This window comes from Poecilia latipinna, unplaced genomic scaffold (genome assembly GCF_001443285.1).
Source record: "Poecilia latipinna isolate Pla-1442-1.1 unplaced genomic scaffold, P_latipinna-1.0 Scaffold58, whole genome shotgun sequence".
Classification (NCBI taxonomy): domain Eukaryota; kingdom Metazoa; phylum Chordata; class Actinopteri; order Cyprinodontiformes; family Poeciliidae; genus Poecilia; species Poecilia latipinna.
The window spans coordinates 191,920-204,234 of NW_015112674.1; the positions used below are offsets into that span (position 1 = coordinate 191,920).

General features: G+C 41.9%; 2 protein-coding genes across 2 annotated transcripts in view; one reads left to right on the forward strand and one right to left on the reverse strand.

Annotated features, from left to right (window-relative positions):
- The first annotated feature begins 261 nt into the window (after nt 1-261).
- LOC106961630 (protein FAM104A) lies at nt 262-3,199 on the forward strand. Its single transcript, XM_015055481.1, has 3 exons — nt 262-807; nt 995-1,100; nt 2,313-3,199. Exons 1-3 carry the CDS (start codon nt 791-793, stop codon nt 2,553-2,555), a joined length of 366 nt encoding a protein of 121 aa, XP_014910967.1. The 5' UTR covers nt 262-790; the 3' UTR covers nt 2,556-3,199.
- Nucleotides 3,018-12,315, reverse strand: part of tepsin (TEPSIN adaptor related protein complex 4 accessory protein) — a 13,652-nt gene continuing 4,354 nt past the window's right edge. The window contains exons 3-13 of the mRNA XM_015055470.1: nt 11,470-11,561; nt 11,303-11,396; nt 11,135-11,202; nt 10,520-10,601; nt 10,358-10,429; nt 10,060-10,248; nt 9,567-9,750; nt 7,798-7,911; nt 7,646-7,724; nt 6,826-6,960; nt 3,018-6,742 (exon numbers count right to left, since the gene is read on the reverse strand). Of these exons, the coding sequence (XP_014910956.1) occupies nt 6,116-6,742; nt 6,826-6,960; nt 7,646-7,724; nt 7,798-7,911; nt 9,567-9,750; nt 10,060-10,248; nt 10,358-10,429; nt 10,520-10,601; nt 11,135-11,202; nt 11,303-11,396; nt 11,470-11,561 (1,736 nt within the window). The 3' untranslated portion in view covers nt 3,018-6,115. The remainder of the gene's footprint in view (nt 6,743-6,825; nt 6,961-7,645; nt 7,725-7,797; nt 7,912-9,566; nt 9,751-10,059; nt 10,249-10,357; nt 10,430-10,519; nt 10,602-11,134; nt 11,203-11,302; nt 11,397-11,469; nt 11,562-12,315) is intronic.

Genomic DNA, 12,315 nt, shown 5'->3' on the forward strand with positions numbered 1-12,315 from the left:
CATTTAATACTGAAATACAAAGAACTGGATTGTTTTGAATTGAGTACAGGCTCTGTACAAACCTTTATTTATTTTTGTGAAAACTCAAAAACTAGACATTTCAATGTTTTTGTTTTCCCAAATTGGGAAAAAAAGGTATTTCGTAAATAACATACTATTTAATATGTAATAAGTATAAAATACTATATATTTTCTCTTTTTTTAACCATTCTAAAAGAGTTTGAACTAGATCGGATAAAGCGGAATAGTCCTTTATTCAAGTTTGAATATGATGCCAACTTCATCGTCTCAGAGAAGCCGCTTTCTGAAGCGGTACTACTAGACGACTTCCTGGTGCCTGGGAATTAGAAGTTTAATATCTTCCTAATTTATCTACTGTTGTGTTTCTTTGAACCACCGCGAGGCTCATATAGCAGCTCGACGCCATAAACGGTGTGAATACGAAAGCGGAAGAAGTGTTTGGCTAAAGTAGTTAGCTGCGGGTCGGTTCGCTCCCTTCTCGCCGTCATGCCTTGAGTTCCCCGAGATTACGCTGCGTGAACGAGAACACTCAGAAGTAGGTTCTGCGGGTTCGCTCAGAGAACACGTCGGAGAACCGAAGAGAGCCGGACTACCCAGTGCGGGGGCTGGTGTGTTAACTGTACCGAACCGGCTCCACTCCCCGAGGCTCCCCGATGAGATTAGTGGGGATGTGCCACTGAGAAATGCTCGTAAAACTAAGCCGCTGTCAAAGCCTCTGAGGGAGACTTCTCAAGCCGGTGCCAAATATCATCCGTGTCAGGCTGCTGAAATGCTGACTGGTAACAGGTAACGGAATGAGTGTCGTCATTTACTGCATTTTATTGAGATGTTATAGTTTCCTCTGGGTCTTATTAAAGACAGTGTGTTCAGATGTGGAACATATGAGTGTGTGGCTCTATTTTTGGTTCTTCTTCCTGCCTCCCCCTTCCCTGCAGTTCCTCCTGTCACACACTCTTGTCCGGTTTCTGCACAGGAAGCGACACCGTAGCGGTGACAGCGCTGAAGACCAGCAGCTGAACCCTCAGGCCAAGAGGTCAGGAGGGGGTCCCTGCCTGCTGGTGTCGGACCTGGACTCGGAGGTTAGCTCTGTGCTTCAAAGGTTCCCTCTCATTCTGCAGCGCATTGCAGAAAGTATTGTTACCATTTTAGTTTTTCCATATTTCGCGAAGGATGCATGATTTTCACAGATAAGTCTGAATTTATATTCAGCCAGCGTCAGTCAATATTTTAAACCAAGAGTGTTCAAAGTGGGGCCCGGGGCCATTCAAGAATAAATTAAATAAATTAGGACAAAAAACTTAAATTCAAATCGTCTTACAAAAATGTTACACTCAATACAAATTTAACATCATCTCCAAGTTCTCTGGTTTCATGGTAACTTCTACTCACTGACTTTACTCTAAAATCCACCTTGGTGCTGTCAAAGCTGCTTCTATAAAATTATTAAAACTTGGTTAAATACAATAAGTGTTTTCAAGAGAAGCATGACCTAGATCCAGATTTTGCTCACTATGAACAAAGTATTTGTTCATTTTTCTTCAGCTGAGCCCAGAATGATGAGCAAATTGCCTTTCATGGAAAACATTCAAAAATCTGAGGTTTTGGATTTATGATCCCATTCCTATGTACTTTTATTTATTTCCTTTAAATAGTTCATACTTGGTTTGTTGAGAAGGAAAAATAAAATGGCAGCAACACTTTGAGTGATAATTAGTTTGTAGATCCGAAAGTACAATTTTGAAGAACCCCATTTTACCTGTTGTTGGCGATTGTTCTCTGTTTTGGACAATATCACTTTATCAAGTCTTTTCAAACGTTCCAGACTACAAAATAAGTAGTTAAAGTATGTATGATTCGTGCTGATATTGTATGGGTATTGGCCATTGCTTAAAATTGGAACATCGGTATCGCATCGGAAGTGAAAACATTTCATCAGGACAGCCCAACTTAGACCAATGCTTGCTAAGTTGTCAGATTTTTTGGACTAAAAACATTGAAAACCATTTATCGTCTTCCTTCCATTTCACAAATATTCATAATTTTTTATGTTCATCACATAAAATCCCAATGAAATGCATTTAATCATGGTTTTAAGATGATGTTTGAATACTTTATCACTGTAAATGTAATAAATTTCCTTGGCAGTAGAAACGGTGGACATTTAGAGTGTGTGATACACATATAGTTCTGCTTCTCTCAGGAACTGCACCACTCTCTGATAGAGCTGAGAATATTTTATTTAAAGCCCCGCATCTCCTCCTGCTCTCCCTCCTCTCTGTATGCATCTGCAGTCCTCCAGCAGCGACAGCAGCAACGGAACCAGCAGTCCAGAAAGGGCAGCTGAGGCCAGCGCCGGGCCGAGCGCGCGCCACCAGAAGAACTGCGGCAGACCGGAGCACGAAGACTCGGCTGGCTCCTGGCAGCGCCGTCTCCATGGCCACGGGCAGAGCGCCTCCTACGACCACATCAACAGAGTCCTGCGGGAGGCGCACTTCAGCAGCCTGCAGACCAGAGGGTGGCTGGGCTCGACGTGACCTTTGACCTCTTCTGTTGTCTTATTTAGTGCTGAAACCTTTGACGCTGTCACAGCATCCTGTCGCAGGGTGTCGGGGGTGGAGTCTGGTGTGTGTGTGTGTGCGTGCGTGCATGTGTGTGTGTCGTGTGTGGGAGGTTTAGCAGAGCCGCTCAGCTCGTCTTATCATTGGTTGAGACCATAAGCACATCTACGGCAGCGTATTAGTATCGTAATTAGAAAAAAATTTTTAGATTAATCTCAAATTTTGTTTCTTTTAGAATAAAACAAGTAAATTTCTGATTTTGGAAAGTCGAAAATTTGCTAGAAAAATCTCAGAAATTTTGAGGGTAATCTCAGAAACTTGGAAGTTTTCAGTTTCAAAAATCGAAAACTTTCAACTTTTGAAACTCAGAAATGGCCCTGATAACGACGTCGTACACATCCGCCTTTCCATGGCCTGGCCACTGTGTCTTTTTTTTTTTCTCGTGTTGTGTTGATGTGTGTGTGTGTGTGTGTGTACGCACCCTGTGCACTTTATCAAGAAGTATCATTCTTTTTACATGTGTGCGTTGGTGCATGGACATTCTTCATTGGTGCTAATAACAGAAGTGTGACGATAATCCAAGGTGCTTGTGAACTGAAATAAAGGTATTATGCACTTTACTCCAGTTGGCTGCATGTTTCTAAATAGGAAGCTGGTCATTTTCAAAAATGAATGGCTGGTGACATTTTCATGGCATAATTTAATAACAGCATGGTATTGACATGCATAATGTGATCTAAAAGTGTTTATTTAAAACAAAAAATGTTGGTAAAATAACATTGAAAATTGGTTTAATATTACATTTTAATACAGACTAAAGGAAAATACACATTGTTTTATGCTAACGTCAAGGATACATATGTCAGTAAAATGTTTTAGTCCCCATAACATTTGCATAATCACAGCACAAGCGTGCTGCTTTATCACAGCACAGGAGGCTTTTCCAGCACATCTTTAATAAACAACACAAAATAGTTTACCCACAACATAAAGATATTACGAAGGCCTCACGAGGTTTCCCTTTTCACCCAAAACTTTTTTCTTTCTCCTGTGTCACCAATAGATGTCACTAAAACGAAGCTGTGATTGAATGAAGCCTTCCCACGCTGTGAAGTGGAAGAATCTTTTCATTGTGTTGATTTTGATTGTTTTTTTCTATAAATTCACCTTTGCTTAATTCTTTATTCAGACGTTTTAAATCTGAAGGAAGGATTGGAGGATTTCTTTTCCAGCTGATTAACAACAATCAGCTAGAAAAGAAACTGAAATATTTCCTTCCAACTTCTTCAACTGTTGTTCTAAATTGGTTTATTTCACAAGACTGCAATGGAAGCACTTTTTTTCCCTCTCATCACACTAGTCACATTCTTTTTACATGCGCCGGATGTTGCCGCAGGTGCAAATCACGAAGAAGACGACAGGAAGTGGTAGGAGGATGTTCCCAGGAATGACTACTTTGTTCAACTTGAAGTTATTCTTAAATCTTTTTATGGATAAAATGATTCTGTGCCTTTTCTCTGTCTTTTTTATCTGCTCACATGCACATGGCTGCACATAACCACAACATACAAGTACACCAGTCTACACAATCCAAACGTCAGAGAACTTTTGGTTTTAAAGGCATACATTTTTAAACCTTGAATGTAGGGAAGTACAACATGCCATGCTAAGCTAACTGTTCAGCTAAAACCTCACTTCAAATTTGATGTGATGTTTTGGTATTTGACACAAGAGCGCACACAATTATTTAAAGCAGCCTGAAAGAACTTTAATTCATGCATCATGGGTAATTTTTTATGCATTCCTCTTAAATATTTAAGTTAAGAGTTCAACTTGAGCAGCAATAAATAAGCACTGAATCGGTTGTGCTGTAACTAAAGTACAGCATGTTTTATTGTTCAGCAGCATGGCTTGTATTCACTGAAGCAGTTTATTTTCACATAAAGTTGTACTGCACTTTACTGTAGTCTGTAAATGTAACGTGACATTTGAAGAGACTGCAGATGCTTCAAACACTTGTCCCATCACAGGTTCAAAACCTCAAATATGAAAAATAATCCATTCAATTTTAAATCATGCACATTACAACCTTTCAACTACAATTACCCAGACATTTTCCTCATGTAAAGAAAAATTCACACCCACATAACAGCTTAGTAACAAAACATATGGAAGACTAATTTCATTCCAAGGTTTGAGGTTAAAAGAAAAGCATCTGTAGTGCAAATCACAAATAGGGGGTTCCCTTAAAGGTTCACAACATGCACCAGAGGTGTTGGTCGTTACTTCAAAAGAAAAAAAAAAAAGAATCCTGAGATAAAGCAACCATGAGCTGTAAAACAATCTTTGTTCTCTGAATCTCTGATTCTGTGCTTACTGCCTTTCAACATTGTAAGGCATGTTTATATCCTGTTATTTCATAAAACCTCAGATGTTATAATACTTCACAGAAAATAAACCTAAGGCATCAAAGTTTGCAGACCCTCAGCCTCCCATCAGGACAGACATGCTTCTCTGTAGTTTTCCAAGTCAGACTCTTGGCTGAGTTTGTTGTTGAAAGCAGCAAATAGACAAAAGAAAAATGTTAATCCAACAGGGACAATGTTCAGGCATAATAATATGACCCTTGTCAAGTAGTGTGTTCATCAGCCACAACCAGTTAAGCCATGGACTCAAATGACTGGTCTAACTAGACCCCTGAGGGTGTGCTTTGGTGTCTGGCACCAAGATCCTTTAAAGCACAGGTGTCAAACTCCGGTCCTCAAGAGCTTTTAGACTCTGCTTCAAAACACCTGAAGTCACATTTTTAGGTCACTCTGAAGAACTTGACTCCATACAGAGGATGTAGTTTAGCCATTGATTCAGATGTGTTGGACAGCGGACACATTTAAAAGTTGAAGGATGCTGGCCCTTAAGGACTTCACTCTGACAGCCTCAAAGGAATTTTGAGCCTAGAAACCTTTGAATTGTTGACGATGAGAAACAAATTACGATAGTTTTCCACAGTTGTCAAAAAGAATAAGACATTTTAAAAAGTGTTGACACCAATAGAGGCTCTTGAGTCAGGCCTGCTAGAATAGAAGACGCTTCTACATATCGATACTCAAAAATGCCTGTTCCAGCACCATCTTCATGCCTTTTACTCAACATGGTTGCTGAGTAAAATGGAAAAATCCTGAGAAAAATGGACAGAACTCAGTTCATGCTAGTCCTACAAGCAAACAGCCCAATCGATAAGGCATCTGTAGGTGTTTGTGAGGATAAAGTTTACCAGGTACTACTAGGTATCACTTATAGCAAAATCAGTATCGGCCAAAATTGGACTCGGTAGGTCAAGCTTTTTAAAGATTGGTGATTGGCCAGAAAGGTGCAATCAATGCACCCTTAAAAATCCAGGTAGGTGGTCATAATGTTATGCCTGACTAGTTGTACATGGAATAAAGTTATAAGTTGTTAAAATAAAAATTAAGTTAAAATAACCCTTTGTGAAAGGCTATTTATTTGACATTGGCATAGAACAGAAGTGTAGCAGGTAGTCAAGAGTTGAGAAAGGAGAAAACGGACACTGGTTCTGGATCCGATGAGACAGGCCTGCAGCCTGAAGGTTCCTCCTCTCTGTTTTCAATCCAAACCACGGAGGAGTTCTGTGAACATTCAGCGTTAAGTCCAGTTTGAGTCACACTCGAGCTCTCGTCTGTCTTGTTGGACTCTGCGTGTGGGTTGTCTCGTCCGTACAGTGCCACCCCCCTGGTCACCAGCTCCATCCCACTAAACAGACTCAGGCTGCTCTGATTGGCCGGCACACTCTCGGGTTCAGAGGTAAGAGAGGGACTTTCTTTGTCGATAAGCTCTGGGTCTCCAGCAGTCCTGACTGACTCGACCTTATTGCTGGTCAGATCGTCCATTTGCTCCAATGTCGAGCATCTCCAAGTCTCATCCAGACTGGAAGATGAAGATGGGAGATTTTGCGGTTGGATGATGCTGGACGAGAGCTCAGACTCATTAGGTCCAGAAAAGGTGTCGGCTGAGTTTGTTGCTTCTGAGCTCTCCAAGTGTGCAGAGGGGTGACACTGATTAGACGTTGCCCGATGGCTGCCCTGCGCCGCGTTTTGTCTGGTGGCGTGTTGCGGTCCGCCCATCAGAGCCTCAAACTGTCGCAGAATCTGGAGAGAGACGATAAGCATTCCACCTAATCTCAAACCCTTTTGACCTCTCAGCCCTTCCCTTCCCCGTCTTCCTCTCTTACCTTGGTAGCCTTGTTGGCCACCGGTCCTGGAGGGCCCTCACTGAGTTGGCAGAGTCTGAGCTGAGTCGCTCTGAATGTTTGCTCCAGAGCAAGAAGGTCGGAGGTCATGAGGCAGGCGACAGCACACAGAGCCCGCTGCAGGATTAGAGAACCACAGGTTTACAGGAAGAACAACTCCTCACAGCAGACTGAAGGCTTGTCAGAAGGAGTGCACCGATCTTTAAACAGCCTGACCTGCTCATTCCGATTTTGGAATCGGAATAAGTGACGTTTCAGACAATCAAGTTGGCATCAGTGGGGTGTCACCACCCTGATTAAAAGCCATGATCAGGGAGCCTTCAAAATGTGTCTGAAACACTACAAATTACATCACTTAACTAAGTCACTGCCGTTCAAATGCAACATACGTTAACGTTAGGGTCGTTTTCACAAGCTTGAACTAAAAATGGACTCAACCTTCGTTAGGTACATTTATTTCACCTTTTCTCTCCCTCTGCTTCAGACAGTCGCCTCTAGTTTTTCTTCACTCCTGAACGCAGTGGACAGCAGCAAACTTTGCAGCCAGACAGGCAAGAGCCGACAGGGTCTTGCCTGGGCTGGTTTTTGAAAAATAAAATAACTTTAAATGCTTCATAATATTTAACTTCATGGTGGCTTTTATTTTACGCCACTATCAGTTACATGTAGAAGAAACCCTGGATTTGATCGGTAGATTAGATCGGTTTCTAAAGAATTGACCCGTCACCAAACTCCCAAAATGAAGGAAGTCGGGGTCGATTGATCAGTGCACCCCTGCCTCTCTGTGAGGTGTTTCTATTACCATCTTAACTGTGTACGATAGATCTTGAAGCTTGCTTGAGAGCAACTCCACCACAACTTCACAATTAAGAGTAGAACATCTGAGAAGGAGGGAAAGAGACGTTATTGTAGACGACAGAGAGAGAGAGCAGCTTGAAGAAGAGAAGCACAGACTCTTTCAGGAAGTGTTGACTCTCCTCTCTGGTCAGGAAAACTTTGGATCCTTCGGTCAGTCTGCTGATCAGAGCCATCTCCTGACCACAGTCCCCCAGCTGCAGCGCTTCGGTCCTACATGTGGAGAGCAAGGCTTTTACAGAGCAATCCACTACAATGCAATTTTAACATCTTGTTGGTTTGGTTCAGCTGCAGTCCAAACATTTTGGGTCTCATGAAGGTGGATTTAGCTGAGCAAAAGCTAGATCACCGGGGCAACCAGAGCAGAGGCTGTTCTGTGCCAGTTCCAAGAAGAACCACACAAGAAGCTGAAGAGGCGAGCATGACGCGGTTCCCCTGGTAGATCTGTCTATAAAACATGACTCATTAAAATTCACAACATTTTAAAGTGGGGAAGCCGGTTAAAGACGAGCTGGACACAGAGAGCTTCAGTGGGGAAAAAACCCTGACAGCCACTGGAATAAAAAGAACTCTTATGTTACTGAAAGAAAGAAATGAGTTATTATTCACAAAATATTCAGAGAAATAAAAGTGTTTGAGTTATTAGGTTTCAAATAGGGGTGATTGACAGGGACTGAACATTTTATCATTATGATCATGACAACAGTGATACAAAAATGTTTCAGGTAACTGCATGGCGCAACATTCAAAGCACCATGTTGAAAAACATTCACATGTGATATAAGCGTCTTCGGGACGCCGCTTGCTTAAGCATGATTTATGTCACTAAAATGATTAAATGAAACATCATTTAATCATTTTTTCAAATTTACTGATATTTATTGATGCTCTGGTGAAAAAAAAAAACCAGAGAACTTTTTTTTAAACATTAATTGAAATTTATGGTCACAATGTTAAATCAAAAATTTTCACAATAAATAATAAACGATACGATTAAAAAGTAAGTTTTTTTTAAGTTTCACTTTCAAATGGAGGACTTGGACTTGAATGAGCACAATGCAGACAACAAAAGTAACAGTGTAAAAACTCAGAGACGTCATGCGTTATTATTTTATATTATATTTATTTTTTTATATTATATTTAGAATTCCTAAGTGCACTTTCTGAACCATTTGAAAGGTTTGTTTCAGTTTATTTTTTGAATGTTTGATAAAAGAAGCCTACCCACTAATTTGATCAGCTTCAGTTTCTTTATTATTTATTTTACATTGATTGTTCTATTTTTTATTACACTGATAGAATAAATTAAAGTTGTTTTTACATGTTTGTTAGATTGTAAAGTTATTGTTGTATTTCAGTGTGCTGTATTGGTGCAGAGTTAGCAAATGAATTGGTAATCAAGTACATTTATGTCTATCTAAAAAAAGAAACGTTTTAAGTCAATCTCAAGATTTTCTGTACCAGATTGGTATCGGCCAATACTAAACCGATAATACTTCCAATAACTTCAGTATTGGAAGTGAAACAAGTGGATCGGTGAGTATCTAGTAAGTATCAGTCAACAGTAGAGGTTCAGGCTTGTCCTGAGCAAGTTTGCGCTTAAAAAAAAAAGCCCAGTTTTTCATAGTTTACCCCCCAAAAACTCCTAAACGTGGTTAAACAATGAAAACAGATGTGTGTGCTTTTCCCTAGTTTTACCTCCACTAGGTCTGGATTTCAACACAGACGCTGATGGAATAAAATGTGACCAAATATAGTTAGAAGAGTTCTGCTGATGTGGAGACACATATTCACTCCGTATGTAAAACTCAGTTAAAAACCACAGCAACAACATGTCCAGCTAATGGATTTTAACAGCAGCTACTGACCGTTCAGAGGGGTCCCCGTTACTCTCTCTGCTGGCTCCTGATTGGCTCCTGCTGCCAGCTGACTTGCTGCCAGCAGAAGCTCTGCTGTTGGCGGCCATGTCCTGTGAGGAATTGTGAGAGGAGCCGTTGCTGCTGTCCGTCTCTTCCCATCCGCCCCCCACCTGTCCCGGGCATCGCTGGCTGGCTGTGGCGGTGAGGGGACACACAGAGAAGGGATTTATTTATCTTTACGTTACCATGCCGCCAGGGCTGCATCGGCTTAGAAAAAGCAGAAAGTTGGTTTATTGCCTAAACTGCTGCACTGTTCCACAGATTGGGACTTTGACTGGGTCGTTCTAACACATGAATATGCTGTATCTTCATCGTCGTTGTCCACATCGCAATTATTCACCACGACAACAGAAACAAATACACTGACTTCGTGGCTGCAACGTGGCGAAAACACTGAGAGGCTGAAGGAGTAATAATTTAACTAACAACACAAATGTCTCACCTTTCGGTCTGCGAGTGGGCAGGTTATAAGCGCACGCTGCCACGGCGACCTCTATGGGCGCGGATGGCGCCACGACGGCCCGGTAGTGGTTCTCATGCAGGCGGATGCCCTGGTGCTCGGTGGGGGGAAGGACGGCGCTGGCCACCACCTCAGCAGCCTTCTGGATCTTATCCAACAGGGTGTCGTTGCCTACACACACACACACACACACACACACACACACACAGAGAGAGAGAGAGACACACAGCTTCAGCTGGAGAACGTTCCACAGACTGAACAACAAACTGCAGTCCCTCACCTGTCCCCTGCTTCCCCGGACTGTACCCAAATCCCTGCAACCCCGACCTTTGGGAGCCTGCTGACCCCATTCCTAAAAGGAAACAAACACACTGACGAGTGTTTGTTTCTGAGGTGAAACATCACAAAGCTCCTTTTTTTTTTAAATAGCACATATACTAACCCACAGATGCTGGGCCTGTGGTGTGAGGAGCGATGCTGTCTTTGGTGGAAACTGCATCTGTAAAAAGTAAACGGGCCACTTCCTGTAAAGAAAACAGTTCAAACTTACAGTCAATGGAATCAAAATCCCTTTATTGTGAAAGAAAGCACAATGACATCTAAAAAAACAGCAGCTCTGGATGGCAGTGCAAATACATAAATAAATGAATACATAATTATATTTAAATTAGCAGTATTATGTATTTTCCAGGCACATTGTGCCATTTTATAGCACAATCAAGTAGCTATGTTACCTTCAGTTGTAATAAAAATTATGCCTTTCAAATTTGACTTTGTAATTTAACGCCTTGAAATTGGGCCTCTGTCTCTTTAAAAACTCTCGTTCTTCCTGAAACTCCACCTTCAGGAAGTCGTCACAACATGACTCCTCTATTAACCCTTTAACCATGTTTTTACCAGCATCTCACTGAGAAGTAGCTCCTATAATGAGATCAGCTGATAAGCAGTTCCACCAGCTGCTTGCTAATTGCTGCTGGCTAGTCTGAAGGAGCTGAGTGGGATGCTCCATCATCTTTCTGCAGCCATGGTAACAGTCAGATGATATTCTGCGTCTCACCTGTGCAGCACTCCTCACTTTCTGGTACAGAGCCATGCCGTGGATGGGGTCCGGAGCGCCGCTGTAAACTGAAAGGCAAGTTTACAGAACGTAAACAACCTGCTGCGGTTCAGGAAGTACGTGGAACCTGAAGCTCCTGAAAACATCGAGGTGCGGGGCGGGACTCACTCGACGCCTGCTGGATGAAGGTGGAGTTCCTTCTGAGCTCCGTGAGGAAGTGCTTTGAGCCGTGTCCGCACAGATGGATGAAGATCTTCAGCACCTAGTTGGGAGGAGAGGAGAGGCATCAGGAACCGAGGGGACAGGGAGGCGCGGCTGGCGCCGGTCGCTCTCACCTTCAGTTTGACGTGACACGACTCCACCTGAAGCCTCTCCAGGAGATATTCCAACAAACACTGGCCATAACCGGACGACTCGTGGCAGATTTCTAACAGCGGGGTTAAAGGTCAAAGGTTCGTTTTGATAAAGAGCAGCATCCTCTACATGAGCACAGCTTGAAAATAATCTAAAACATCAAACATAACATTTCATCAGAGCTTTTCTAAAAAAAAAAAAAAAAAATCTGGAAAGTGTGGCAGACATTTGTATTCATCTCCCTTTACGCAGATTACATGAAATCTAGGGCTGGACAATAAATAAATGACAATATATATTGTGATAGGCCCATGATCAATATCAACAGATATTGATAGAATACTCAATAATTTCACTGAACTCCAATTCAGAACTGCACAGCATTCTGGGGGATGTAGGCAGGGGAAAGGCTTTAGTTGCTCAACCTCTCACATTAACTTACTTACTCTTTGGTTACCTAGCAACAACCTGTTGAGTAACTTGCGCAGCAGCAGTTTCATGTTTTGCCACCATGCCTCAGAACTGCTTAAAAAACAAAAAAACAACAGTGTGGAGAGAAAACTGGATAAATCATGACAGGTCACGCTACCGTCTTGGCAGTATGTCAAATATTTAAAACAAAATACTAATCAATAATTGTGGATATTGATTGACATGAAACCCTTATATCGTGATAAGTTCAGCTGTATAATCCAGTCCTACCAAAATCAGTTTCTATTTTATTAAACACTGTACTGAACCTTTCCCCCCCCCCAAAAAAAAAAAAAAAACAGCCCCCTGAAAACAGGGGGGGACAAAGTTGGGGCCCCCGGGCCGATAGTGGGCCC

What these genes read in the sequence shown, in the direction of transcription:
- LOC106961630 (XM_015055481.1), top strand. An exon ending in TGTCGGACCTGGACTCGGAG is followed by an intron (nt 1,101 to 2,312) that starts GTTAGCTCTGTG and finishes ATGCATCTGCAG; the next exon opens with TCCTCCAGCAGCGACAGCAG.